The 24,598-nt window shown below is 52.8% G+C and overlaps 7 protein-coding genes and 1 non-coding gene across 8 annotated transcripts; 4 read left to right on the forward strand and 4 right to left on the reverse strand.

Moving 5' to 3' along the window:
- Positions 1-43: 43 nt before the first annotated feature.
- BDW74DRAFT_148674 (TBC domain-containing protein) lies at positions 44-4,224 on the reverse strand. The gene has a single exon (XM_073723749.1). The coding sequence runs from the start codon at positions 3,724-3,726 to the stop codon at positions 514-516; it is 3,213 nt and encodes a 1,070-aa protein (XP_073585880.1). The 5' UTR covers positions 3,727-4,224; the 3' UTR covers positions 44-513.
- A 460-nt stretch (positions 4,225-4,684) lies between these two features.
- Positions 4,685-5,916, forward strand: BDW74DRAFT_148675 (SDR family NAD(P)-dependent oxidoreductase). The gene is made up of 3 exons (XM_073723750.1): positions 4,685-4,891; positions 4,961-4,992; positions 5,072-5,916. Exons 1-3 carry the CDS (start codon positions 4,767-4,769, stop codon positions 5,857-5,859), a joined length of 945 nt encoding a protein of 314 aa, XP_073585881.1. The 5' UTR covers positions 4,685-4,766; the 3' UTR covers positions 5,860-5,916.
- BDW74DRAFT_148677 (DENN (AEX-3) domain protein) lies at positions 5,893-9,640 on the reverse strand. Its single transcript, XM_073723751.1, has 3 exons — positions 8,876-9,640; positions 7,813-8,832; positions 5,893-7,767 (listed from the first exon to the last, which is right to left on the reverse strand). Exons 1-3 carry the CDS (start codon positions 9,248-9,250, stop codon positions 6,469-6,471), a joined length of 2,694 nt encoding a protein of 897 aa, XP_073585882.1. The 5' UTR covers positions 9,251-9,640; the 3' UTR covers positions 5,893-6,468.
- A 2,625-nt stretch (positions 9,641-12,265) lies between these two features.
- BDW74DRAFT_148681 (uncharacterized protein) lies at positions 12,266-12,574 on the forward strand (the record flags this gene model as incomplete). Its single annotated transcript, XM_073723752.1, has 1 exon — positions 12,266-12,574. A coding segment is annotated over one exon (309 nt), but the record flags the coding sequence as incomplete, so codon positions are not given.
- A 259-nt stretch (positions 12,575-12,833) lies between these two features.
- Positions 12,834-12,905, reverse strand: BDW74DRAFT_t92. The gene has a single exon. It is a non-coding gene; the product is annotated as a tRNA-Ala (tRNA).
- Positions 12,906-13,065: 160 nt separating this feature from the next.
- On the reverse strand, positions 13,066-17,913 carry BDW74DRAFT_148682 (ubiquitin-binding serine/threonine protein kinase VPS15). Its single transcript, XM_073723753.1, has 3 exons — positions 17,782-17,913; positions 17,610-17,730; positions 13,066-17,563 (listed from the first exon to the last, which is right to left on the reverse strand). The coding sequence occupies exons 1-3, from the start codon at positions 17,831-17,833 to the stop codon at positions 13,120-13,122; spliced, it is 4,617 nt and encodes a 1,538-aa protein (XP_073585884.1). The 5' UTR covers positions 17,834-17,913; the 3' UTR covers positions 13,066-13,119.
- A 570-nt stretch (positions 17,914-18,483) lies between these two features.
- BDW74DRAFT_121542 (uncharacterized protein) lies at positions 18,484-22,001 on the forward strand. The gene is made up of 16 exons (XM_073722032.1): positions 18,484-18,701; positions 18,754-18,888; positions 18,943-19,491; positions 19,540-19,820; positions 19,953-20,040; positions 20,100-20,142; positions 20,196-20,216; positions 20,275-20,323; positions 20,386-20,470; positions 20,528-20,546; positions 20,621-20,635; positions 20,734-20,762; positions 21,027-21,102; positions 21,158-21,192; positions 21,246-21,309; positions 21,393-22,001. Exons 1-16 carry the CDS (start codon positions 18,589-18,591, stop codon positions 21,816-21,818), a joined length of 2,028 nt encoding a protein of 675 aa, XP_073585885.1. The 5' UTR covers positions 18,484-18,588; the 3' UTR covers positions 21,819-22,001.
- Positions 22,002-23,390: 1,389 nt separating this feature from the next.
- On the forward strand, positions 23,391-24,531 carry BDW74DRAFT_166677 (putative C2H2 finger domain protein (Ezf); the record flags this gene model as incomplete). Its single annotated transcript, XM_073726590.1, has 3 exons — positions 23,391-24,317; positions 24,368-24,441; positions 24,501-24,531. The coding sequence occupies 3 exons, from the start codon at positions 23,391-23,393 to the stop codon at positions 24,529-24,531; spliced, it is 1,032 nt and encodes a 343-aa protein (XP_073585886.1).
- Positions 24,532-24,598: the final 67 nt, after the last annotated feature.

The raw sequence follows: 24,598 nt of genomic DNA on the forward strand, positions 1-24,598 counted from the left end.
TATTGCTTCAAACGACCTTTTGTATCTCCAGCTCCATTGAACATACACATGCCTCATGCGGCAAACATACAAGTTCCATCCGGTCTACACTGCTAAGCTCTTGACTCAAAGTCAGGTAAATATCTCTCTCGTATTCGTAGAGTATGCAGATACAGATGCAATGAGTATGTCCGCTAAGAATACCAACTAGGCGACACGCAAATGGATGGATGCAACGCTAAAGGAATGCGCATGGCCTGCCTGCCTCAAAGAACGACAGATTCTTCGAAACAACAGCCAGCCAAGGAGAAGTAAGTAAGAAACGAAGTGCGTCCAGTGGAATCCAATCTATACCCCGACTCCATCCTAGGAAAGAAAAGCAAAGCAAAGTAAGGAACGACAAGCAAAAGCGCAGTGGTATCATAAAGATGCGACCATTCAAGCTCGAGCCCAGAGGGCAGAAAGACAAGAAAAGAAACCCCATGCTATGCTACAACAAGAATGGTTGAATGAATGTTCTAGTGAATGAATGTTCTACATGTCTTTGAGTGCCTCCGCCCGCTTCAAGACAACATCCTCAGGCCGGACGTTCCGCAGTGCCTCGCTTGCCTGGATCAGCCCGTCGATGCTGATCGCATGGTTTGTCATCGAGTGGTTGATGTACGTGTATAGTTCAGCGGGGGTGGAGCAGGTCGTCAGGAGCTGCTGCTCGTTGAGTTTGAGGAGGGCGAGGGCGACCTGGAAGAGGAATGTGCTGCCGCTGCCGCTGCCGCTTGTGTTTTCCAGACTCGTGTCTGTTGACGAGGTTGTGCTTGTGGCGTCGCGGGTGGCGGATGGAGAGGATATTGGCGCAGATGCGGCCGGCTTGTTTACTATGCTAGCGACGTCGAGGCAGAGGACAACATCCCAGACACGGTAGAGCGCTTCGGCGGAGAGACAGTCTGTGAATACAGAGAGGAACCACTGGAAGGTCAAGGCTTCGAGCTCAACGCCCAGACTCTCCAAGTGAGCGGACAGTTTGGGTAGGATCTGCGAGATGTACTGGCGCAGAACTACCTGGTCAGCGCGGGACGCCAGGAGACCATGGTCGTAGTAGTGCTTCGGTAGGATCTTCTCGATCATCGAAGCAAGTAGCCAGAAGGTGTCCTCTGCGGTCGGCGTAATGAGAAGCAGCGAACCGGCGATGAGATTCATGCCTTGGCAGTAGCCGACCTCAGGATTACGGCGCGAATAAGCAAGAAGAACCTCCTTGAGCTTTGCGACGCCGGGGCCTTTGCGGAAGAAGACGTTGTCGGTCAGGGTCCGGTTGATGTCCATGTCGATCTGAGCGACGACAGAGGAATCGGGATCAGTGCCGCCAATTCTCTTGACCAGATCATCGTAGTAGCCCGGGATTCGCAATGAAGAAGCACCGCTACATTCAGACCAGATTTTGGACCGCAACGCGACGGGGATTCCACCAAGGACGAGCTGCCTGAATTCACGCCACTTCGCACGGCCAACTTTGCCTTTATTGCCGAGACCAGAGATTCCAACCATCTCGCCGTCAGCTAGAGACACTTCCGGCATATCAACTGCCTTGAGCGGACGGTCCGACGCCGCTGCAGCCGCAGCCACAGCCTCTCCTTCTTTGCGACGCTCGGCACGTACCTTACGGAGGAATTCGTTCCATCGCACAGTTCTTTCTCGTTGCAGCCAGTCGTGAAGGTCTGTTAGTTGTTCAAGAAGCAACTTGACAGGCTCATGGTCCCCTCCTGAGGCGAGAGCAGCCACTTCATCCGCCGATGAGCCAGCAAACTCCGGATGATCTGCGACAACTGTGGACGTATATGCTGATGGCTGCGTATTTGAGTTCACAGACACGGAGCCACGCTTGTCGACAGCGACCCCGTTCCGTGGTGCATCGTCGCCGGTTGTCAGCGACACAATAGGTCCCGCTGAAGGTGTGTGTGAAAGCAACTCTGTCGGCACAGACGGTATTGTCAAGTAATCCTGCCACCGTTGGGCGCCTTCCTGGTCAACGGGTGTAGCTGGGCCGGAGGAGCGCGAAGGTCCAGCAATTGAAGGTAGCCGTTCACGCGCGATAGGCTCATCCACGCCGTCAGGAGTATCACTTCGGAAAGTATCCAGTGTCTCTGCAATACCCAGTCGGTTATTCTTGAGCATACTGGCTTCCCCTTGTCGCCGCTTCCGACGCTGGTCATAGATGAAACCGAAGCGGTCCGTGAGAAACTCCGCACCAAGGTAATTGTTATAGAGAGGTGAAAGAGTCGGAGGTCGAGACTCCATTGGATGGATAGCGTCCATTTCAACAGGGCCCAAATTCGTAGGATTCTTGGCTGCACTTTCTGCGCCGGCTCCCTGCGAGATACTTGAAGCTGGTTGTCTCCGGGCAAGCTGGCCAGACCTGGGCGCTGTCCCTGAGCCATTCGGTTTTCCCTGGGCTCCAGGGATGCTTGTATTGCTGTTGATTCGTCTCAGCGCCGCAACGGCCGTCATACCATGCTTGGTAACAGGCATCGGGGCAGGTCCTCTATTCCTATTGCGCTGCGTCGAAGAAGCTCTCCCGCGATTCCGATCCACAGGACTTTCATCCCGAGTCTGGTTTCCGGCAAACAGCTTCATCGTCCAGGATGAGACCGATCGTGAAGATTTCCGCGAGTGCGTGCTGGCGTTGTCCGCCGGTTGACCATCAACAGGCTGCTGAAACAGGTGCTCATCCAGGGGCTTCCGTCGATTAGATACATTACCAGACGGTATCTGTACGTCCTCCTCATCCTCACCAAGCTCGGATATGATACTGCTCGCTCGACTCGTCTTGCGGCTGTTGGCGGCGCTTCCGAAGATGAAATCCTGCCAGCTGCGCAAAGAACCTCCTCGTTTCCGGTTCTGAACCTCGGACGTGACGCTAGAAGCCCCTGACTTGGCGTCGCTTTCTTTCCGGAGCGGCCTGCGGATCGTAGTCTGAACGGTAGTATCCAAGTCATCGTCGTCATCGCCATCAGAGCCGGGCGGCTGCGATCCAACCTCGTCAATCATCGCCTGCTGCATAAGCCCACCAACCCCAGAACCTTTGACCGTCTGGCCGCGATCACTTTCCTGTGAGCTATCCTTCGGCGAGTTCTCTAGCGCGTACAGCCTCCTCTCGATATCTTTATTCGACACCGACGCCTCACGCAGCATCCTCTTGAGTTCCCGTTCCCTATCATCAGCACGCTGCCTTAACGCAGAAATCTCCGCATCACGCTGCGCCAGATCCCTCGCAAACTGTCTAACCAGCTTGACGGCCCCATTATTCGCAATCCACCGCTCGATATGCGCATCATCAGCGAGATGCAGCGCCCCAGGAAAATCGCGAATCGGCACGGAATCCTCGAACAACGCCGCGCGGCCAGAGCTGTGCGAGCCTGTGGTCGTCAGCCTCGCGAGCGTAGCCCTGCGCTCCCGGTTATGGTCCATCGCACTTTCATTTCCCTCCGCCCCATTCAGTAACGCGCTAGTCAGCGCACGGTTCAACGCGGGCTGCCCGAAAAACCCGTTGGGCGAGCGGTCGGGCGACAGCGAGGGGAACGAGGTCAGGTCGGTTTCGGACTCGGTAGCCGCTGCTGTCGCGGTCACTGGGTTGGATGCGGAGTGGCGCTTCTGTGCCTTGGTTCGCAGCGCTCTAGCTTTCTGGCTGTGGCGCGAGGAGGACGAGGTTTGGGAGGAGGAGCGGCGCTGTGGACGGAGATGCTCGTATTCCGCCATGGCTGGAGGAGTGGTATCTAGGGCTGGCGGGGGAAGGGATGGACTCGGGCTTCATGAATGCTTTTGGGGTCGGGGACTGGCGGGCATGAACGAAGGTTTCGGTTCGAGGGATGGTTGGAAAGGGGAATCGGGCTTCAGATATAGATGACCGGCGATGACGGCGGGCTAGATTTCTAAGCTTTGGGCGGCCCTCTCGCGGGGTCCTTGGTTAGATCGATGTCGCGACCAGGGCTAATGCAGGGTAGGACAAGGCAAAAGGTGCAGTAGGGCCGGTAAGCTGATGCACGCGCCGTAAGCGGAAGTAAAGAGGGAATTGGGGTAAACAAAGGCCGGCTTGAGGAGAAAGGCAGACAAAGAGGTGTAGGACGAGCAGAGGTGTCCCAGCGACCTGAAAGAAGGCGGATTGCGGCCGTGTTTGGACGGGAATTGTTGTATGGGAGACGGACAGCGGGCAGTGGAATGACGTGGTGGCTGCATGTGACTTTGACCGCCTTCTCGCCGCAGTTCAGCCCTGTTCTTTGTTTTGATCTGAAGACGCATCTATGTTCTCTAAAGTCTGTCTATATTTATTCTTCTGCAAGTCTAGACTGAGATCTAAAAAACCGACGTAATGCCCTGTCCAGATCTGCAGACCGGGGTCATATCGCGTCAATGTGGACACTGTCGAATACGAAGTATGAAAGACAACCCAGGTCATCATTCATAAGTCACCTAATGTGATATCATATTTCTATCTATAGAGGGAATAGCAGTCAGTATGGATTCCTACGATATTTACTCCGTACCTTGTTTGCCTAAAAATTCGAGTCTCTGCTACATCTAACTAGAGGGAAGTAAGCACGCTTACTCATCACACCCTGACCCAGCCAAATCAGCCTCGGTTCTCCGCAATCCCCAGCTTACCGTAAGACCCGAGTCCGATCCATAGAATCAACTATCCAACCCCCATAAAGGAGCCACCAACTTCCCCTACCTCGGATTCCCAACCATCCCTCACTTCCAGCCCATCTCATCCCACTCTAATCCCAACTACCACCAAAATGGCCGCAACCGCCCGCCAACGCCTCAAAGCCCTCAGCCAACAACTCGTCGAAGGAATCCCCGACGCCGGCACCTTCGAAGACATCCCCAAGATCCGTCAGGTAGCGGGGGACTCAGTAGGACCGTACGCACCGCACCGGCCTCATTAGCCATACACTAATTGAGCATTAAACTAACAAAAATATTTCCCTAGTCGAGTAAAAGACAAAGTTGCCATCATAACCGGTATGTATACCTATACCTTCTCTCCCATCCTCCTGCCCAAGCACAATGACTAGCATCTATACTAACGAATTCGTTCTAGGAACAAACTCCGCCCTCGGAATCGGCCGCGCAACAGCTCACCAATACGCCCACAACGGCGCAAAGGCGCTCTACATCTGCGACTTCGCCTCAACGCACCTAAATACACACGCACGGGAGCTGAAATCCCTATACCCAGATGTCGACGTACACGTGCGCACCTTCGACGCCGCGAACGAAGGCGCCGTGAAAGCCGTTATCGACGAGGCACTCGCCACGTACGGAAGACTGGATATCTTCTTCGCGAATGCGGGGATAGGCGGGTCGAATGCGCCGTTCGCTGAAGTCTCAGGGGAACAGTTCGCTGAGACGCTGAGGATTAATACGGTTGGTGTGTTTTTGGCGGCGAAGCATGCGAGTCTTGCGATGAAAAAGACGAGTGAGGTGAAGAAGTTTCCTGGTGGGAGTATTATTGCGACGGCGAGTGTGGCTGGTCTGCGCTCGAATGCGGGGTCTACGGATTACAGTGCTAGCAAGGCGGCTGTGGTATCGATTGCGCAGACGGTGGCGTTCCAGCTTGCGGGGACGGGAATCCGGATCAATGCGATTTGCCCAGGGGTGGTGGAGACGGGGATGACAGCGCCAATGTATGAGGCTGCGAGGGCCAGGGGGACGGAGAAGAAGATCGGGCAGCTGAATCCGCTGCAGCGCGGGGCGGTGGCAGATGAAATTGCCAGAGTTGCGTTGTTCCTAGGGAGCGACGAGAGTAGCTATGTGAATGGGCAGGCTTGGGCGGTTTGCGGTGGACTTAGTGCTGGGCATCCTGTGGTTCCTGGGAAGCTGGCTTGATTGCCTATGATTTTGCAGAGTATATACATCTGATGAAATTGAACAGTATCATGTTTTACTTATAGACAGTATGAATTAACTAATCCCACAGATTTGTGGGGGACGCACAGGAGACTGCGCTTCTAGCACAGCGGCAGCTTTCAAAGCAGCTCCGTTGCGAAGAAATTCGACATAGGGAACGGGTGGTAACGGATAAGGAAATGGTCAGAGAGAGAGGCTTGCCCGGCATGTGGAGGCCGCGGGCTATCTATGTAAAAAGCAAAGGACGCCTTAGAACAAACGTTCTAGAAGAAAGAGAAATCGCCCGAAAGTGGGCGCGAAAGATGGGGAATCAAGTGAGGCCGTTGATTTGACGGCGCTCAATATAAAGCGAAGATAAGGATAAAGAAGTTCCTCCAGAAAGAGACAAGGCGTCCGTTAAAGTTTGGCAAGAAGGTTGTGCAGGTGATGGGGGAATCCAGGGGCGAGAGCAAAAAGACAAAACCACAAAAAGAGTGCCAAGATTGGTCACAACTCGCTCTAGATCTGGCAATATTGATATTGATATGCGGAGCAGATGTCGTGTCGAAGTCGTCGAAATCAAGCGTCATCGTCGGTTGAAGGGTTTATTCACGCGAGCATTCGAGGGGTGGCTCGCATGAGGTCCTCGCTGGAGTGCTTGGAGAGGGTGCCGGTCTCGGTTGAGCTGTCGAGACCATCCGTCTCGTGGGCGTGCTCGTCATCGTCCTCGACGATCCGGGTAGGGATATCCCCAGGTCCATACTGTTGGCTGGACCTTTCTGGGAACGTCGAACTGCTGATCATCGACATTGAGGTGCTTGACCGGTTGTGGATGAGGTCGGGTGTAGGAGGAACGCTTGTTCGGCCATCGGGGTGGAGTGTGCTGACTTCGCTATCGCCCATCTCACTGCCCTCACGAGGAGTCATCATTCCTCGTGGCTCAAGAGTGACCTTTTGTGGCCCAGCAGCATCGCCATCCTCAGCATCCTGTGCAAGTTGCAAGCCCTCGACAGCAGCGGCACACTGCTCACTGATGCTGCGGATGATGTCTGAGATGGCATCTGTCTTGTCGCGCAAGTAGCGATCAGCAACATCAGTAACGCTAAGGCGCGCCAGACGGCGTTCTGGTTGACCAATGTTCAGCAGGTGTTGTTCCAGGTCCGGATTGAAGTTCGACGCACCATTTGAGGAGTCGCCTGTCTTGCCATCCTTGACGGTCTCCGCGCGCTCCTCGGCCTGCTCCTCGGCGGCCTCCTGCTCCACCAATTCGTCGAGTTCCGCCGAGCTGCCGATCGAGCGGACGAGGTGTTCCATGTGGTGGGACTTGCCATTGATCAAGCTTCGCAAGTGCAGGACAACCCGTTGGGCATCATCACGCTGGCGTGCAAGAGAGGCGGAAGTGTGCTGCAGGGCAGAAAGTTCCTTTTGATTGCGCTTGCGCTCACGCTCCAGTTCTTCGGCGATCTCCTGCTGGAGAACCAAAGCCTCGAGAGCGTCGTCACGCTGCCTCTCCGTGCCAGACAGACGGAGAGTGAGACGGGTAACATCGTCCTTTTGTTGATCGATGAGACCAGAAAGGCGGCGGTTCTCACGCTTGTGGTTCTCGATCTTGACCTTGAGTTCGCTGGTCTCTTTCGTAAGCTGCTCGGCAAAGGCCTGGAACTTGAGAAACTGCTGCTTCCAGGTCTCCAACTCCTCGACCAAGAAGTTGTTGCGCTTGGTGACCTTGCCAATCTCGGTATCCATACGACCCTTGAGGTTGATAAAGTCCTGCCATGCCTCCATAGCGTCGCGGGAGTATTGGTTGCGTTCACGAACAATCTCGTTCAGGTGCCTCATAGACACCTTAGTCATGAGGGGCTTCTTCACGGAGCCGCCGAAGATGGCCTTCATACCAGTGTTGCGTCCCTAGAAAATCAGCATTTACAGCTTGACACAGATGAGAGCACTTACAAGTTTCTCACAGACGTGATCCATCACACCCATGACCGCATCGTGGTTCCACCAGTTGGGTTCCTCGACACTCTCGACCTCGCCTCTCATAACAATAATCTGGCCAGCGGGGATGAGCTTGCCGCCCGCGTAGGCGGAACGGAGATGGTTTGGAACGCCAGATGGAGAAACATCGCCGTTCAACGCCTGCGTCAAGCGGTTGATGAACTTTGTACGCTGACCGGGGTTCAGGATGTTTGGCGGGCTGGAGGTAAGCACAAAGTTCCTATCTAGGTCGACGACGAGAGCATCTGAGGGAGCGTTGAAGAGTGTTCGGCATTCAGCCGTCACGCCCAGAATGTAAGGTCCAGGCTCCTGCACAAGATCCTTGATGTGGCGGGCGTGGACCATGGGTACGTACAGACCGCTCCATTCGTAAACGCGGACGCAGTAGCGAATAGTTTCAGCGGCGATGGTGAGCATGGCCGGGTAGTGGCTGACAAAGATGATTCGGCGAGTGGGAGAGACGGCGGCTTCAATGACGCCGACAATGTTGGGAATCGAGAGACATGTGAAGAGGGGCCACATGGCGAAGTTCTGAAAGCCCGTCGGAGAGGACGGAAACTGGTAGCAAAGCGCATAGTCCTTCATATCGATCCGGACTAGGTCATTGAGGCGCGGGGCAGGGAAGCTGAGAATGCGGGATACTTCCTCGGCGTGGAACAGATTCGTGGCCTTGTTCCAGTGGATCCACATTCCACGAAGGTAGTCGCCCAAAAGGTCGTATAACGGATATCGAGAGAGGAAACTCAGACAGTAGGGGATCCAGTACGTCTCATCGGGGTTGTCGTAGTAATCCGATTCTGTCTTCTTACGCAGTTCACGGATCGTTTCAGCACGCTTGTCATCGGCCCGGGACCAGACGCGGAGGGCAATGCCGTAGAGTGTGTGTGATGAGTCCTGCTGCAGGACAAAGGCATGGTGAACACAGTGCGGTTGGTTCTTGCCGGTGCAAATCTCGACATCATGAGGGAAACAGGCCTAAACCGTTAGTACTAATCTAGGTTTAGAGCGAGATACACACTCTCATGGCAGAATGTAAAGCTTTCGCGATTTCATTGTCCTGCTCCAGGCGGGGACTGCTCCCCAGAATCTCTGGCAGCCAGAATTGACCCACGGCTCCCTTCATGTGGCCAATCTTCCCCTGAGAAGGCGCGGGCGCCTTCACCCACTGGGCGGGCTCGCGCCCGACACCGCATACCATATACGCATGAGTGAGGGTTTTCGGTGTCCGTTGCGCCGGTTTCAAGTTTGCCTGCGAGGGAATCGGCTGTGTGATGCGAGAATGTAGCGAGGAAGTGCGACTAGGAACGACCAGCGAGTTTTCGCCCTGTTCGCGAGTTGGTGGGCGGTCGCGAGTGGACGGACGGAAGGAGTGGTCTCTCAGAGACGGACCCATATTGGCGGTTGAATATGGTTATGCAAAGGATTGTATAGAGGTATCGCAGGCCTGACAGTATCTAGCCAAGCGTGGCAGCACTGCTGGAGGAGAAAATAGCGAGGGACAAAGAGAAAGGAAGGACAATCGCGAAAGGAGGTGCAGCCAAAGAGAATGACGGGCGAATGGCTGTCTGTCCGTGACGCTATGAAGCGAAGAGCATCTCCAGGCCAGCGAACCGTCGAGCGAGAGAGGCGTACGGGCGGTCGAAGCAAAGTCGAATGCTTCAATTCCTCTCTTGGCCGCCGTCGAGAGATTATCGAATCGAAGGGGTGGAAGGAAGAGAGAGAGGGAGGGAGGAGAGGTGAAAGAGGTGAGGAGAAGAAGCAGCCAAAGAGAGGGGGCGACCAGGAACCAGAACAGGGGGAGGAAAGAGGAGAGCACGGCAAGCAGGGAGTCAATCTTGTCCCTGAAGAGCTTAGAGCGCAGGCTAAGGGGCGCGGATATTAATATGGGAATTTTTATTATCATAATAATAATTCTATTATTACTGTGTTTAGTCTAGGTTGCGGAGTCGTTTGTCGTTCCTGCGCCGGCTAGTCAGGGACGGACCTTACTCTAGGGTCTTCGGAGGGTGAGGATTACGAAGACGACCATCCTGCTGCTGCACAGTTGATACAGCGATACAGAGACGTTTGGTCGGCGATGGGTAGATAAGTCACCGAAATCACCAAAATCACCAAACCGTGGATGAATGGAAGCTTCCACGCGAGAGCGGGATCGCCACGAGCCCCGAGGGCGACCGACCATGGCCACAGTGGTAAATTGGCCTGCGCTAACGGAGTAGCGACGAGTGAGGTCAGCTTATCAGGGGTTGGGGGGATCTGAAACCGAGGACAGGAGCTGGCAGAGCTGGTAGAGGCTGGCGGCCGGAGTCTGGCTCAGGGATGATCATTATTTCACCCACTCGGCCTGCGCTTGCCTCGGAGTCTGTGATTTCTGCATCTGCATCTCTCGTCAAATCGATGAACTCTCGTATCGATAGATCGAGAACTCTCGCCAGCCGATCTAAGCTTATCCATTCATTCCACCGTCAAGAACAAGGCCTTATGCTGCGGCCCTGCCGTGTTGCCTTCGTGCGTCGGAGAATTTGTGAATTGTTTTAATTCCATCCATGATCCTGGCCACGATCCCAGCCCAAACGTCAACCCTCTCTCCGCGTTTGTCTGCTGTGTGGCCATGGGGCAGACCAGGGTCACGCTGCTGCGTACACTGTACTCGGTAGTATGACCCTGTGCCCAACTCGATTACCAGGTACATCAATGATTATCGGTATCCTCATCACACCAAAAAATGAGCCCTCAGCAAGGCTACAAACCTAAACCAGTGACTGTGTGACTCTGGTGATACATCCTACTGAAGCCGGAGCGGGGACCGTGCTCGAGTCGCTGCCCAGGCGTGGTACAGGTTGTGGTACAATGTATCAGCAGTCAGCCTCAGCATAAAGGGGATCAATATCATTGACCCTGGGACCGGCCCTCGATTGTCAACGCGACTACCCCATATAATGGTATGCAGCGTGTCGACATCGAAATCAATCGAATTATCGATTTCCTCACCCACCATGACGGTTCGCATCTGGTTTTCTCCGCCGATCGGTGGCCTGTCCACATCATTTTCCCGCCCGGTAGTTTCACGCCGCAAACTGCGGGTCCAGTTTGACTTTGCTTTAGTCTTCATCGGTTCATCCTTCAGCATTGACTCTGCGTTCTTGACTCAAGATGCCTCCAGACTTGAGGCATCACCGAGCCACGAACCTCGAACGTTCTCTGTCATGGTGGGCGGACTGCGACTCTCGCGATACTCCTTCAGTTACTCCGTACTCTGTAGAGTCTGTACCACTGATATGCACGTACGCAGCGCAGGCGAGCCTGACTCGGTCACGCCCACAGCGGCAGGTCATCTCTACTCCACGCTGTAGGAGATAGATCCGTCAAGATTAAAATGCCCCAGCTATCCCGCCTGCACGCAGGATTGACACTATAGATTCTTTGTTCGCAATCTCTAGCTTTGTGTCACATAGAGACTCGGCCTCCGGCACTTCCGCAGTCAAACAGGGATGCGATAGCCGACAATCCAGTTCAAGACGCCGACAACCATGGCGCTGAAGGATGCGCTCGATCTGCTGATCATACAATCGCGAAGCTGATCGACCTGCTCCGCGCTTCCGGTCAATCCATCCTCAGCACGAGCCCATATCAAGTCCAGGCCCGGGATGCTCTCTGCAGGCCGCAGCGGGGACCTCGCCTAAGCGACGGGCAGGCTGACCTCGACTTTCACGATCCATACTTGGTCATTCATCTATTCGCAGGGGCAAGTGGGACCTTCGTGGCGTGGCTGGGATAAAGAGACGGGCAGCATGTTGCATGAGCCTGCATTATCGATGACTCGATGAGAGCCGAGATTTGGCCCAGCATTTCCATGCGGCCGCACCTTGCTTTTTCCTGAAAACTCCGGTGCTGGTACGTACGTAGAGGACTACTCTGTAGAATGGTAGACAAACAGTGTATGTGGAGGTCGTAGAACGGGGTGCTTGGAGCTGAGCATGCTCTGTGCGTATACCACGGTCAAGCGATCTCAAGGTGGATTGAGATCTTTGAGCCCATTACTACATCATGCATGGGCTATGCGGTGGCTTTGGAGTCATTTCCTTCTCACGGTTAGGCTACTACTGAGACAATAGAGTAGATGCGCAATGAAATCAACGTATTTTCTTGGTTGAGCAGGCATTTGTGCAAGGAAATGCCGGATATATATTTCTTGGCCCTTCGGGCTCACCCACATCCAAAAACCTCTAATGAATAAAACTACCCTCCTATTTCACTGATAACTGCCGGGATAACTTACTGCTACCTCCACTCAGCATATCAAAGATGCCCCAAGGCCACAAGTAGTCCCGTTTACAATGAGTCACCCCCTGCTGTAGTTCGCCTGTAATCATGCTACCTCACCTGCAGACCAAAAGAGCGCTCAGAGCCACTCCAACATGAATCAAAAAACACCCTCAACGGCCCTCTGACAGATCCTATCTACCCGCATCCATCTACGACAGACATATCACAAAGCCACCCTGCGCCCTCACGAGTCCCCAACGGCCAACGGCCAGCCCAGCCGGAGAATGCATCCGCACCCGCCCCAAACTCTCAACGCTCCAAAGGAAGACAGATCGCATCCAACGCTGGATCTATGTCTATCGTACAGTGGGGAGTACTCTGTATGCATCGTTGCCCGGCGAAACCTAAATCGTGGCACATTATCATTCAACACTGCTGTCCCACGCGATGAGGAGGATCTGTCGAAGTGACAGATCTGTTTCGCGGTGTCCTTTGCATCTCACTGGTTTCATTGAGAAAAGCATGGATGGACAGTGCGCGGTGGGGTAGCATGCTTTGAGGGCTTGGTTAAGGGTGAGATGCAGAAAGATAGCTTACTATAATCCGTAAGTAAATAAATGAACAACAGAAGATAAAAGAAACAGCCGATGCTACCTAGGGGTGGTGAGTAAGTTGGAGCGGCAAAAAATGAAAAAAGGAAAAAGAAAGGTTGGACCCGCCGGGAATTGAACCCGGGATTTCCTCAATGCAAATGAGGCGTCATACCCCTAGACCACAGGCCCAAGTTGAAGAAAGCTATTACAGTTGCAAAATATATTCCATTATTGCTAAGCCAACAGCTTAATTTCATGCTCTCACTCAATCTCGTCAAGCTACAGCTGGAGGGCCATTGCTACACTAGATAGACGCAGCAAGATAAGAACATAACCAAGATTAAGTTCTCGCTTATTCATTATCGTACAAATCATCGTAAAAGTGTGTGCGTAGGTAGTCTAACTACTGAAAGACATAAACCATCCCCGACCGATCAACGCTAATAACCATGCCATACGGCACCCTCAGCACCGCAATATCCTGAATGAAGTCTAGATGGCTCTTGAGAAGCTGCTGCTGCTGGAGGCTGATCACCGTGCTCCGCGGTAAGCGGCCACTTCCACTCCTCTTACCACCCTTGCCGCTACTGTTATTGGTAACGGGACCCGGAAGCTGCTCGGTCGCGAACGCCAGAGACTGCGTCGGCGTGGTCACGACGTATCGCGGTTTTCCTGTAGCGCTTCCATCTGAGATGGGGTCTAGACCGCTGATTATGGCGGACTGGTCGGGTCGATGTAGGTCCCAGAACCGGATTTTCCGGTCGCAGCCGCCGGAGATGATGAACCCGACGCGCGTGCTGTTGTCTTTGCCGTCCTCGGGGCAATCGAAGCCAGGGATGAACGTGTTGATTCCGATGCCTGCAGGTAGCACTGTTGGGCCACCTGGGCCAGTGGGTGGTTCGGATGTTCCTGTGGCGAAGCGGCTGAGCATGCCTTCGGGGCGGTCTCCTTCGACGTGCCAGGCTTCGTACTCTTTTAGATTGTGCTGGGGTTGCTTGGGCTGGTCATTTTCCGTGCCCTCCTTTGAGACTGGCTGGTTGTTTCCGACACCGGGAGCATCAGCTTGATATACCTCACGGCACCTGAGTTTCTCAATGTCCCAGACGATGATCTCGTTTCCGTGACTGCCGCCCGCTGAGACGCATACCCAGCGGCCGTGGCCTCGTGTCGGATGCAGCTGTAATCTGTGAATAGGGCCTGAACCTGACAGACCCCAAGCTTTGAGCCGCACCTGGAACCTTAGATCCCAGAGGTCAAGGATCCCATGTGTCGTACCAACGAGGAGCCAGTTGTGTTTACGGTCGCTGCAGAAGGTTGTGGGGACTCCATGATGGACGGGATTCTGCAGAGTATAGACTGGTCGCATGGTTTTCATGTCTAGGGCGATGATTCGACACATGCTTGTTGCGATAAGTAACGTGGATTGTGCATCCATACGGAAGTGCTCTAGCCACAGAGCGTACTCTGGCGACCCGTCATGGGCAGTTGATAGTTGATACTCGCGAACGAATTGCAGCTTGCCGTACCGCACCGCACCGTTGGAATAGTGATGCCCGACCTTGACTGCGTGGATACTGCCATCAGTAGCAGCGCTGACGAAGGTATGCGTATTCTCGACGAAAGTCAGCGCCTTCACCTTGGCGTCGGTCGAATGACGGTAGGTCTGACGCGACCGAGGCGTGAGGTTCTTCTCCAAGCGCGTAGTGTCCCATACTTTGACAGTGCCGTCGTCAGAGCCGGTGACGAAAAAAGAGTGATCCGGAGCGACAACCACTCGATTTACTGGTCCAGTATGCTCGCCAAAGAGGGCCACGAGGGTTCCAGTCGGTTTCCAGATTTTATTCGCATCACCGCCGTTTGCTTTCGTAATTGGCCGTCGAGTGTCTACCTCCTTGACATATGGCCCGAGATCGAAGAAATCCGTGGGATAATTCTCCGCAAAAACATTGTCTAAAAGGTTGAGAATCATGGGGTCGTTTCCTGTATAAGTGTGGTTCGCGCGGTATTGCTGTACTTGTTGATCCACTGGTTTCCTTTCACGGGGAGCAGGCGAGACTGCATCTCTGTGGGTAGGTGCTCCAATCCTCCCGAAAGCATTGGCTGAGCTGGTACCTGTTTCCGCGTACGCCTTCGCCTTGCCGACATCTTTGCGATTGAGTAAACTCATGGCGCTCGATTTTTTCTGCACCCCCGCTTTCAGTCTTCTCACACTAAGATTGTCCGTTTCTGTTGATGAGCTCTCCTGACCAGGGCTCAGCCTACCGTCTGATAGCCTACGCTCAGCATCAGAGCTAGGAGGTGATAGTGGACGAGACCCTGGCGCTGCACTTGGGGAGGACGCGATAGGCGATGATGCGCGAGACTCTCCAGCTCGGAGGATATCAATAGCGTTCGGTCGCGGTGTGGCTATAGCGGCTTCAATTTCTTGCTGAGCCTGGCTCCTGGAGCGCGGGTGACGCCGCCGGGAGCTGGTCGCGTTATCAATCGTTGTAGAGGCATCGAGCAGTGCGTCGGCGATGGTAGATGTTTTGCTATCTTCTCGAGCCGACTGAGGTCTAACCACTGGATTCTTTACTGCTTTGGCGTTTTGAATCTTGTCAAAGAAGACTGTTTGGGGCGTAACACCATAATCGATCAAGGCAACCACGTTGTTCAGTGAGTTTCCCGCGCCCTCCTGATCCTTGTATTGCCGCATCGAGACCCTCCAAATATGTTCCCGCAAGGCGAGCAATTTGAACTCATCTTCCGGGCTCATTCCCAAGATCCTTAGTTTCGCGATCCAATGCTCGTCCTCTTCATTTTTGGGCTGAGCCGCTAGAGACAGGGCTTTCTGGCCCTTTTTCTGAGACGTGGCATCTGCACCGTTTCGTCTGATAGACTTCCAGAAAAGTCCCTTTTCAGCTTGCGACGCCCATACAAACGTTTGGTCATACAAAGCTTTCGGGAGCGGAGTCTTCAGGGCATCAAGTATGTCGACTTCGGTGAAGTCCACGATGCTCACTTTTAGAAAAGGGCGAACGAGCGGGGTAAGAATAGAGTATTTATCGGCCGCAGACAGGAACTTGGTTGAATTCTCGACCAGGCTGACGGAAGCTTCCCGGATCCAGGCGTTTGGATGCACCATGAAGCGCACAGTGTTTTGTAGGAGATCCCATGTGGTCGCCCTTTGGAAAAGGCCAAAGTCTGCCATGGCCGCAAGCGAGCGGAGGACTCTCTCGACAACGAACTCTTCCGGGTCCGTCATTGACTGCACCATTAGAGGTAAAATATACTGCTCAAGGCTGGTGCTCCCCACATATATGGCAACACCCACCACAGCCTCGAAGAATGCACACTTCAAAATCCAATCCCGATCATTCAGGTATGTGTTGAGATGACTCAAAATCACCTCATTGGTTTTCATTGTTCCAAAAAATACGCATAGACTCGGCACGGACCCGAGGAACGCGCGACGAACGGAGGCATCAGGGTCCGTCAAGAGTGCTTTGGTGTGAGCCTCGAAGTAGTCAAGAAGATCTATTCTTGCTACATCATACAGATTATGGTAGGTCGCATCTTCCGTCCACCTCGGCTCAGATCCAGTCGGTATCAAAGCTGGGAGGCGCGTGTCAGAGCGTAGTGCTTGAATCATATCTAGGAATCTGAGCGAAGAATGCGCTAGCGATGCAATGCATGAGGCATATGCGGCCCGGATTGGCGGGTTGGGTTGCCACTTTGTGCTCGAAATAAACGGCTGTACCCTCGGAAAGATGTATTCGGAGAAAAGGTATGCATTGACGGGAGACACGACCTGGACCATCTCCAAAAGCCGTGCAAGCGCCCGAATCGCGGCAATCTTTACAGAGTCTGTTTGATCATTGAGAAGGATCATGATATAGGGAAGGATGCGGTCTAACTTGGCCTCGTCGGAGAGCCTCTCTGCGAATGCAAGAAGGACATCGCAGGCTTTGACTCGAGCAGATGCTTTGGAAGTGCTGCGGAGGCTAGACACAACGAGCGTCAGGAAGATCAACACCCCATCATCAGTAGGCGTGCGATTTGAGTACTCGTAACGTGGCAGGTCAAGCTCGACGGGGAAAATGCCGCCGGTAAGTTTTGAAGTAGTGCGCGTGGACCCATTCTTGCTTGGCTCAAGATGTGCGCCTAGAAGAGAGGATATCTTATCAAAATCATGATAAACCCTCTCTATTCTATCATCGGCCTCTCCTCGATTCGCTGATCCTGCCTCCACCAACGTCCTGCCAGATGAAGGATCAGTCATGAGGGACATGTACTGATGAAGAAAACTGTAGAAGTATTCTGGGAATGCTTTGATCTTCCAAAAGTTCAAATATTCCTCGGCCGAGTACCTAGATTCGGGTTCGAGCTGGATCATATGAAGGATCAAAGCACGTATCTCAGGGTCCTCAATCTTGGCTAGCTGACTATGTTCAGGACTGTATTCGCCTTTTCGGTATTTGTAGATCTGGCTCAAGGTAAATATTGGCGATTCCAGAAACAACTCGGCAATGACACAGCCGGCACTGAAAATGTCCATGGCCCAGTTGACGTTTCTACTCCCTGGCTCCTCGTTCGCGACTAGGAACCTCTCTGGGGCTAGGTAGCACGTCCGCCGCCCTGACGTATCAAAGTAGAAGGAAAAGTCGGCAGGGTTATCCTCTGGAAGAAAGGTAGGTTTGAAGGAAGAGGAGAAATCCGAGAGGTATACCCAGTTCCAGGCCGTGACCAAGACATTTTCTGTCTTGATGTCGCCGTGAAAGATATCAACCGCATGGCAGTCGCGGAGAGCACAGAGGAGTTGAAAAGCGATCCATTTCTTTTCGATATCCTCTGGGAAGGGACGGGTACTATGTCCGTTAGAACCGCTCATTCTCTAGTAGTGGAGGGCCTTACCTCATTCGATCATACAGGGAGCTATGTATATACTGGCGAACGAGGTAACCCCCATTGCTTGTTTCTAATATCCTTTGATAGGCCAAGGCATTTGGCACATCGGACAAGAGCTTGCGTTCCCCTATAGATGCATTAGAGCCGTGTCCCTCGACAAATAGGAAGCGAAACATACGAATGATTGCTCTGACATATGGCTCCAGCTCCAAACTCGGGTAAGGCTTCATGATTACCTTTACAAAGACCAAGCCATTTTTTTGTCTAGCGCGAATGCTCTTCATGAACCGGCCGCCGCCCATAGACTTCTCATATGTCAGGTCGGACAGCTCGGGGATATCGATCCCAGCCGAACCCGTGGAGAGGGTCGTGAGAGAGTAGCCTTGACCCATCGTGCCGCGGCGTCTTCATTTCATAAGTTTAGTTTATGAAGCAAGCATGATTGAGAGTACAACTGTACATGAGTACCTAGTGGAGAGCCTAGAGATAATGTCATGGCCACAATAATTGGAGAACGCGTAGAAGCGGCTGGCCGTGATCACGGGCGCAGGTGCGGTGCAGAAAGGCGGTGAAGGCCGGTTTATCTTCAGCCGTCGTCCCATCTACGCCACCACCATCTCAAGTGTTTTCTCCTTTGTTTGGTGTTTTGGAGTATATCTAATTACATTGATGTAAGACAGTTCTTGATCGCTACTGCCATCCGTTGGTTCATCCGGAATTCCAGGGATAGCTCGTCCTTCCACCGATAGTGGCTATTCATGAGCCTAGCACCCATGCTCCAACCCCAACCAATCGGTAGCTTGAATTTCTGAGGTCATTACCGTACCTTCTTGGCCCAGGCAAGCAAGCATCCCTGGCTCTTATGACGTGCTCTCTATAGTCTAACTGCAAGCTGCCAGATCGTAATTGTGGGGCTCACGGTGAACTTCTGGCGCTGGTCTGAAGTCGATACGTTTAGACCCCGTGTAGTCTTCTGTCTCCCACGATGCTACACGAGTCCGTAGCATCGATAGCTCCATCCACAAGTAATGACCATTTCGATCTCCCCATCATTGACGATGACGAGCCACTCGTCGATGTGGTTCAAAAGTTGCATAGGTACTCTGAAATAAAACCGTCGTGCCGCACTGAGCTGACGCGCTCTTTCTAGTTTCATGATCTCGTCTATATCAGAGGTATGGTATAAATTCGAAGAGATAAAACTAAATCCTCATCCGCGTCTACGAGCACTGGTCAATGCATTGGCAGAGGACTCGCATAATTCTCGCATAATACCCGCATTGATGTAAGTTGGGACATACCGAATCGCTGTGACTGTTCGTGTCTGAGTACGCAATAGGATTCTCAAATGGAAATTTGGCAAGGTTGCTGAGCATGATGATGGCCAGAACGAAACCAGGGGATATGCGTGCGAATATGTTGCCTGGCAGTTTTCTTGCCACCTCAACCAGCGTGAATTGATTGAATTTCTGCTCGAGGAACTGCGATCTTCAACTCAGCATTCGACCAGTATTGACCGCGAGGAAGCTGGCATACCCAGTTTTGCAGCTTTTGTGACCGGGGGTAACTCACCGAGTGATGAAAATACCCCCCTATTATCTGCATCGACATCTCGATCTCAGGCGTTTGAGAGTAACAAACGACATGGGGGCTTTTTTGGAAGTGGACACCCCGAGTTTGAGAGCTATTTTAGTGATGCAGATGGTGACGAACTCTCCATTTTTCTTGGACTGAATGCACTGGAAATCGCCACAATTGCCCATGCGAAGAAGTTCCTCAGCCAAAGGGTGGTACAAAAGGTGGTAGATGATATCTGGAACGGAGAGATCGTGTTCTGGGACTCCTTGAGTGTGCATTCGACCAAGAAACCGCAGCGCTTCAATAAGAGGTTTGTTCTGACCCAGCAAGTGGTCTATCAATAACTCACGCGCAACAGAACAGCGGACCCCTACTCTCGCCTCCGAGTGCCGGTGTACAGAAAGGCTTTTGAGGCCGTCTTCTTCGTTTCCTTCCTTTTCCTTTATTACGCGGTTCTGATCGAGAGGAATCCTACAAAAGTCGGCAACTTTGAAGCCGTGCTGTATGTTTGGATTGCGGCTTTTGCTTATGATGAGCTGAGCGGCCTCGTTGACTCTGGTATGCTCTTTTATCAGATGACCTTCTGGAACCTCTGGGACTTGTGTATCATCGGAACCGGGCTTGCGTTTGTCATAACGAGTAAGTGCATTCTGTACCCCCCTCAAATAGGATCGAGCGGATTATACCATGTCCTTGCCTAGACTGCAGTCGACCTTTGATTCCAAAAGGGAAGTGTCTATTTGATGAATTAGCTCGCTAAGTACTGTCCAGGAATTATCGGCCTGGGAGAGAAAGACGGATATATCACGGACCTGTCATTCGATATACTTTCGCTCGAGGCATTGTTTCTGGTACCGAGGTATGTTTTGGGTTGAAGCATTCGTGAGTTTAGAACCTGGATCTGACAATCGGCGATAGGATCTTCTCCCTCGTCAGCTTGAACCCGTATTTTGGAAGCCTCGTATGTTTTTCTGCATCGCCAATCTTGCTATGAGACTGACAAGCCCTGTGTAGATTCCTGTGCTCAAGGAAATGGTACTCCGAGCTGAGCGGCCCTGGCGGCAACGCAGTAAGGCTAACTTACACATTCCAGACCAAAGCCTTCCTCCGATTTATTCCTGTGATCATCATTCTGTACCTGGGTAAGTGGATCATCGGGAACGCCAAGTGGCTGATGCCAAGCGTCTGACATCTGATCTTCTAGGGTTCCTGACGACTTTTACAATGCTTTCCCGTGACCGACTATCAACCAAGCGAATGTCCTGGATTCTAGTCTATGTGTTCTTCGGGTATGCGGTGAAAACACCCTGACTTTGACCGCTTCGCTAATTAACCGCGCGAGGCAGATCTAACTACCTGGGATTCGTGCGTCACTCCCCCAACACCGACCGGAGGACACAAATGCAACTACTGACGTGGCTGAAATGATTGGCTAACAGGACATTTGTTACGATGTAAGTGCTGCGGTTAATAAGCCGTCGGCTTTCGGGTGTAATCCTTCGCCTAAATGGTTGGCTCTGGTGTCAAGATAACTAACGCGCTAAATCTTTAGATCTCCCCGGTCTTTGGATGTGGGTTGATGTAAGTCCTCCAAAAAATGCGGACGCTGCGCCACAGGACGCCCCAAACGAACCCCCCTCGCATAGAGTTTTCGTCACGTTTTTGGTCTTCAATGCGGTCAATCATTTGAAATCTGAGTGTCTTGACGCTCAATTTTGGCGCTGAGGCCCAGGCGGTGCAATATTGGGGGCTTCGACGGCTGTTCCACCGGCAGGCCGCGGACGCGGGCCGCAGCCCCACACTCCTTGATTCCCGGCCTGATACGCTGATACGGTCGTGTTTTAGGCTCGTTTTTGTCTCGGTAACGAGTTTGTTGTTGATCTCGTCACTGGTTAGTTTGATGAGCATGAGCATGGAAGGTGTGGGTATCCCTTGCTGGACCGGGCCCCTTTGCCGCGCTGATCGACTCCTTTCAGGTCATGTCACATGCCCGAGAAGAATATCTCTTTCAGTTAGTGATGAGACGACACTGAAACACTATTGCAGCCGCTGATCAGGATATAGGCTGGCTATCTATGTTCTAGAGAGTAGCACCTCTAAGAGATTGACGTATTTCATGCCGCCGTTGGTGAGTTCGGCCTAAGCTTGCCCTGAGAACACGTATCTCCCGGACATAGCGCGCTAACAGAGACCTACTTTTTGGTTCTATAGAATCTCATTCCACTCCTCTGCATTCGCCCAATGAGACTGTTTCTGCCAGCAGAAGATATTCGGCGTGTGCGCATCATTCTCCTAAGAGCAACCCACCTGCCGTGCGTTGCGCTGCTTTGGGCCTATGAGTCAGGTCGCCGCTTCTTCTCAAGGAAAGACAGCCTTGCTTCAGCTAGATCGACCCCTGGGACGGGTACCCCGATGATGCAGTCTCGCGCAGGACAGCATGGCCATCACATTGTGGCGTTGACTTCCGGGCTAGACTCACACTCACGAGCCTCCCTTAGAGCGAGACGACACTCACACCATGACCAACGGCCTGGGCAAGATGAAGTCACAGACATGCTTGAAGAGATGGAGCGGCTGCGTGCCCAGATGGGGCGCGTTGCAGCGGCGTTAGGCGTCCATCATCGCCGTCGGCAGTAGAGATCACCTCAAAGAACTACTCATGGCAAACTCCAGGTAGAGTTTCCAGTACCAGTCTACCGGGGTCGCGATCCCACGCGCTTGCTGCATGTACAATTCCAAAATAGGGCACTACTCCGTACTATCAGGTGTCGTTCGATCGAACACTAGTCCCTCGCATGTCGTTGAGGCACAGACAAAGAACGTTCAAAGCCGCCAGTTGATTATTGGGTGACACAGACTGCCCTGTGATGCATTCTGCAGTGTCTCGAAACTAGACCAATAACAGCAGCAGAACAACCAACGCGTGGTACTGAAGAATAAAGAAAATAAGCAACAATAAACCTTTGCCTGGGCTAGCGGTAACCATAAGACAAATAAGATTGTATGGCGATCACCGGAATGCCCTGGCGCTTCGTGTCTGGATCCGCTCTTCCCCTCTTCAACTTTCTAACCTCCCAACAACCACAACAACGACCATCGCTTCCCAATCAACCGTCAATTCGGCAGATCAATAACGCCTTGCTCGCCCCCATGTTGCTTTTTTTCTCCGTTGCCCCTCTTGTCTTCAAGCAGTGCGGCTGTGTTTACCAATCACACCTGCGACGCGCACTGCACTTTTGCCAAGCTTGTTACCAGACTGTCGGGTCCTCACTATGCCCTTTTCAACAAGAAAAACTGCGCTGTTCAGCCGAAGAGTGACGATCGAAATGCCAGGCGCCTTGGAGCAATCTTCCTGCGGCCGCTGTTGTTGTCCGGTGCTCCGTTCTAGCATGATTCGAGCGTCGAGACCCCCTCCGTGGACCTGACTGGGTCTCTTCCACATCGACCTGACCATGATCCCTGAACAATCCTCGTCCTTTTGCTCCAAGCGCCTATCCCTCTCGTCTGGCCCCCTCCATCAAGGGTGTGAGCCCTGTCGGCCCGGACAAAATCGTCTGGTGAGAGTGACCGCTTCTCCAGTCATTCCCTCAGCCTATGCAACCTTCCAGCCCGATCCAGCACGTATGGATGGCATTTTTGACCGGATCACATTATTTCGGCGCTAATTTCCTGTGCACGCTTGTCTGGTATGCCGCGCCTATCTCCAGATTGCAGAATTGATTGCTGTGAGCCCCCCGGTCTTGCGCAGCAACTAGGTACCTCCCTCCCACATCACCCCCCCTTCACTTTCTCTTCAGTCATGGCACGCCCACTTCTATTCCCTGTTTCTTCTGATACACCGATGCAAAATCATTTACTCAATTCTGCCTTGCCGGGCAAGGTGTCGAGGTTACTGCCTAAGAATTCTTCTTTACCTCACAGGAAGCTTTCATTTAATTGTCACTGGCTTGTACCTGGCTGATCACTTGAGCCGCTATCAAAGAATCCAACGCGAACCATTCTTATACCAAGACTTTTTCTCTTTGAGTCATTGAACTGCCCTCAATATATTTTATTTCTGCACGCCTTATATTGTTCTCATTTCCATCGACAACCAAAGCATTGTTTTGCGAACCTTGAAGCGTCCACCCCTAGTAACACTCCAGCGTAGGGTGTGCTTTGATCCTTGACCATCTGCTTCTATTTTACGTTTTGCCCAAGTTTGCGATCATGAATTTTCCTCCTGGACCGTATCTTTCTACTTCTACCACTGCTTCGTCGGACGATGTCGAGGCACCGACCTTCCCAGCATATTCATATCCATCTCAGATCACGGCAACTTCTCCCTTTCAGTCACCAGCAAACCCTGGCCTGGGAATATCCTATTGCGAAACAGGACCTTCGACTAGTTACGTGCGCCAGCACCCATCAACCGAGCGATACCATGGAGACTGGACCGCCCAGTTGCTGCCTACGACAATGCCCTTTGACTACTCGCTTGATACAACCCAAATGACACCAGCTACATTATGCGAGCGATATTCCGGGTCGGACGCTTCCGCCTCGCCTCTCAGTTACTGCGGTCCTCAAGCAATGAGTGCTACGTCAAGCCATGGATCAGCTTTGGATTTCGCAATAGGTCTAGATAACATGAATGCGCAAATGTACAACTTCTTGCCAAATACTCCTCGCTCAGACCCCGACGTCATGATAAAGGAAGAGCCCGACGCCGACTATCCAGACGCACAGTGTCTAGACTACACGAAGCCAGCCCATTTGCCGCTCTTTGCGCCAGTAGCACAGCATAGGACAAATCGCTTCTGGCCCAAGTTCACATTCGCCGAAGAAGATGACGCCAGCGAACCGGCACTGGTAGATCATGATCTCGAGTCCAACTTATCCCCGGGTTCGTCAGCGTTTCAGCTTGGTGAACTCCCTCAATGGCCGAGGGATAACACCTCCGCAGACCACGAACAGCTAAAGGTTCCGTCTGCGAGCGGCCGCCAGTGTACGATTTGCGGTGCCCAGTTTACGCGCCGCTCGAACTGCCGAGAACATGAGAAGAGACACGACCCCAGTAACAGAAAGTCATTCACTTGCGGAGTCTGTGGCAAGGCGCTCGGGCGGAAGACTGATCTGAAGAGACATGTCGATAGTGTATGTTAGCTCCTACTCAGTTCTCTTGCCATTGCTAATGATTGGACCAGGTTCATCGCGGGATTCGCAAGTATGGCTGCGATGAGTGTGGGACTCGCTTCACACGACAGGATACGCTTGCAAGGTAAGCCGCCTCCTCTTGGACCTAAGGTTATGACTGATATTTTGCTAGGCATATCTCAGACGGATGCAGACGAACCGGCCGAAGGTCTAGTGACTCGAGAGCCGCTGAGCGCCACTCCCCTGTCGACAACCAGACCACCATCAAGAGTGTAGATTGA

This window comes from Aspergillus multicolor, assembly GCF_047715735.1.
Source record: "Aspergillus multicolor strain CBS 133.54 unplaced genomic scaffold BDW74scaffold_6, whole genome shotgun sequence".
Lineage (NCBI taxonomy): Eukaryota > Fungi > Ascomycota > Eurotiomycetes > Eurotiales > Aspergillaceae > Aspergillus > Aspergillus multicolor.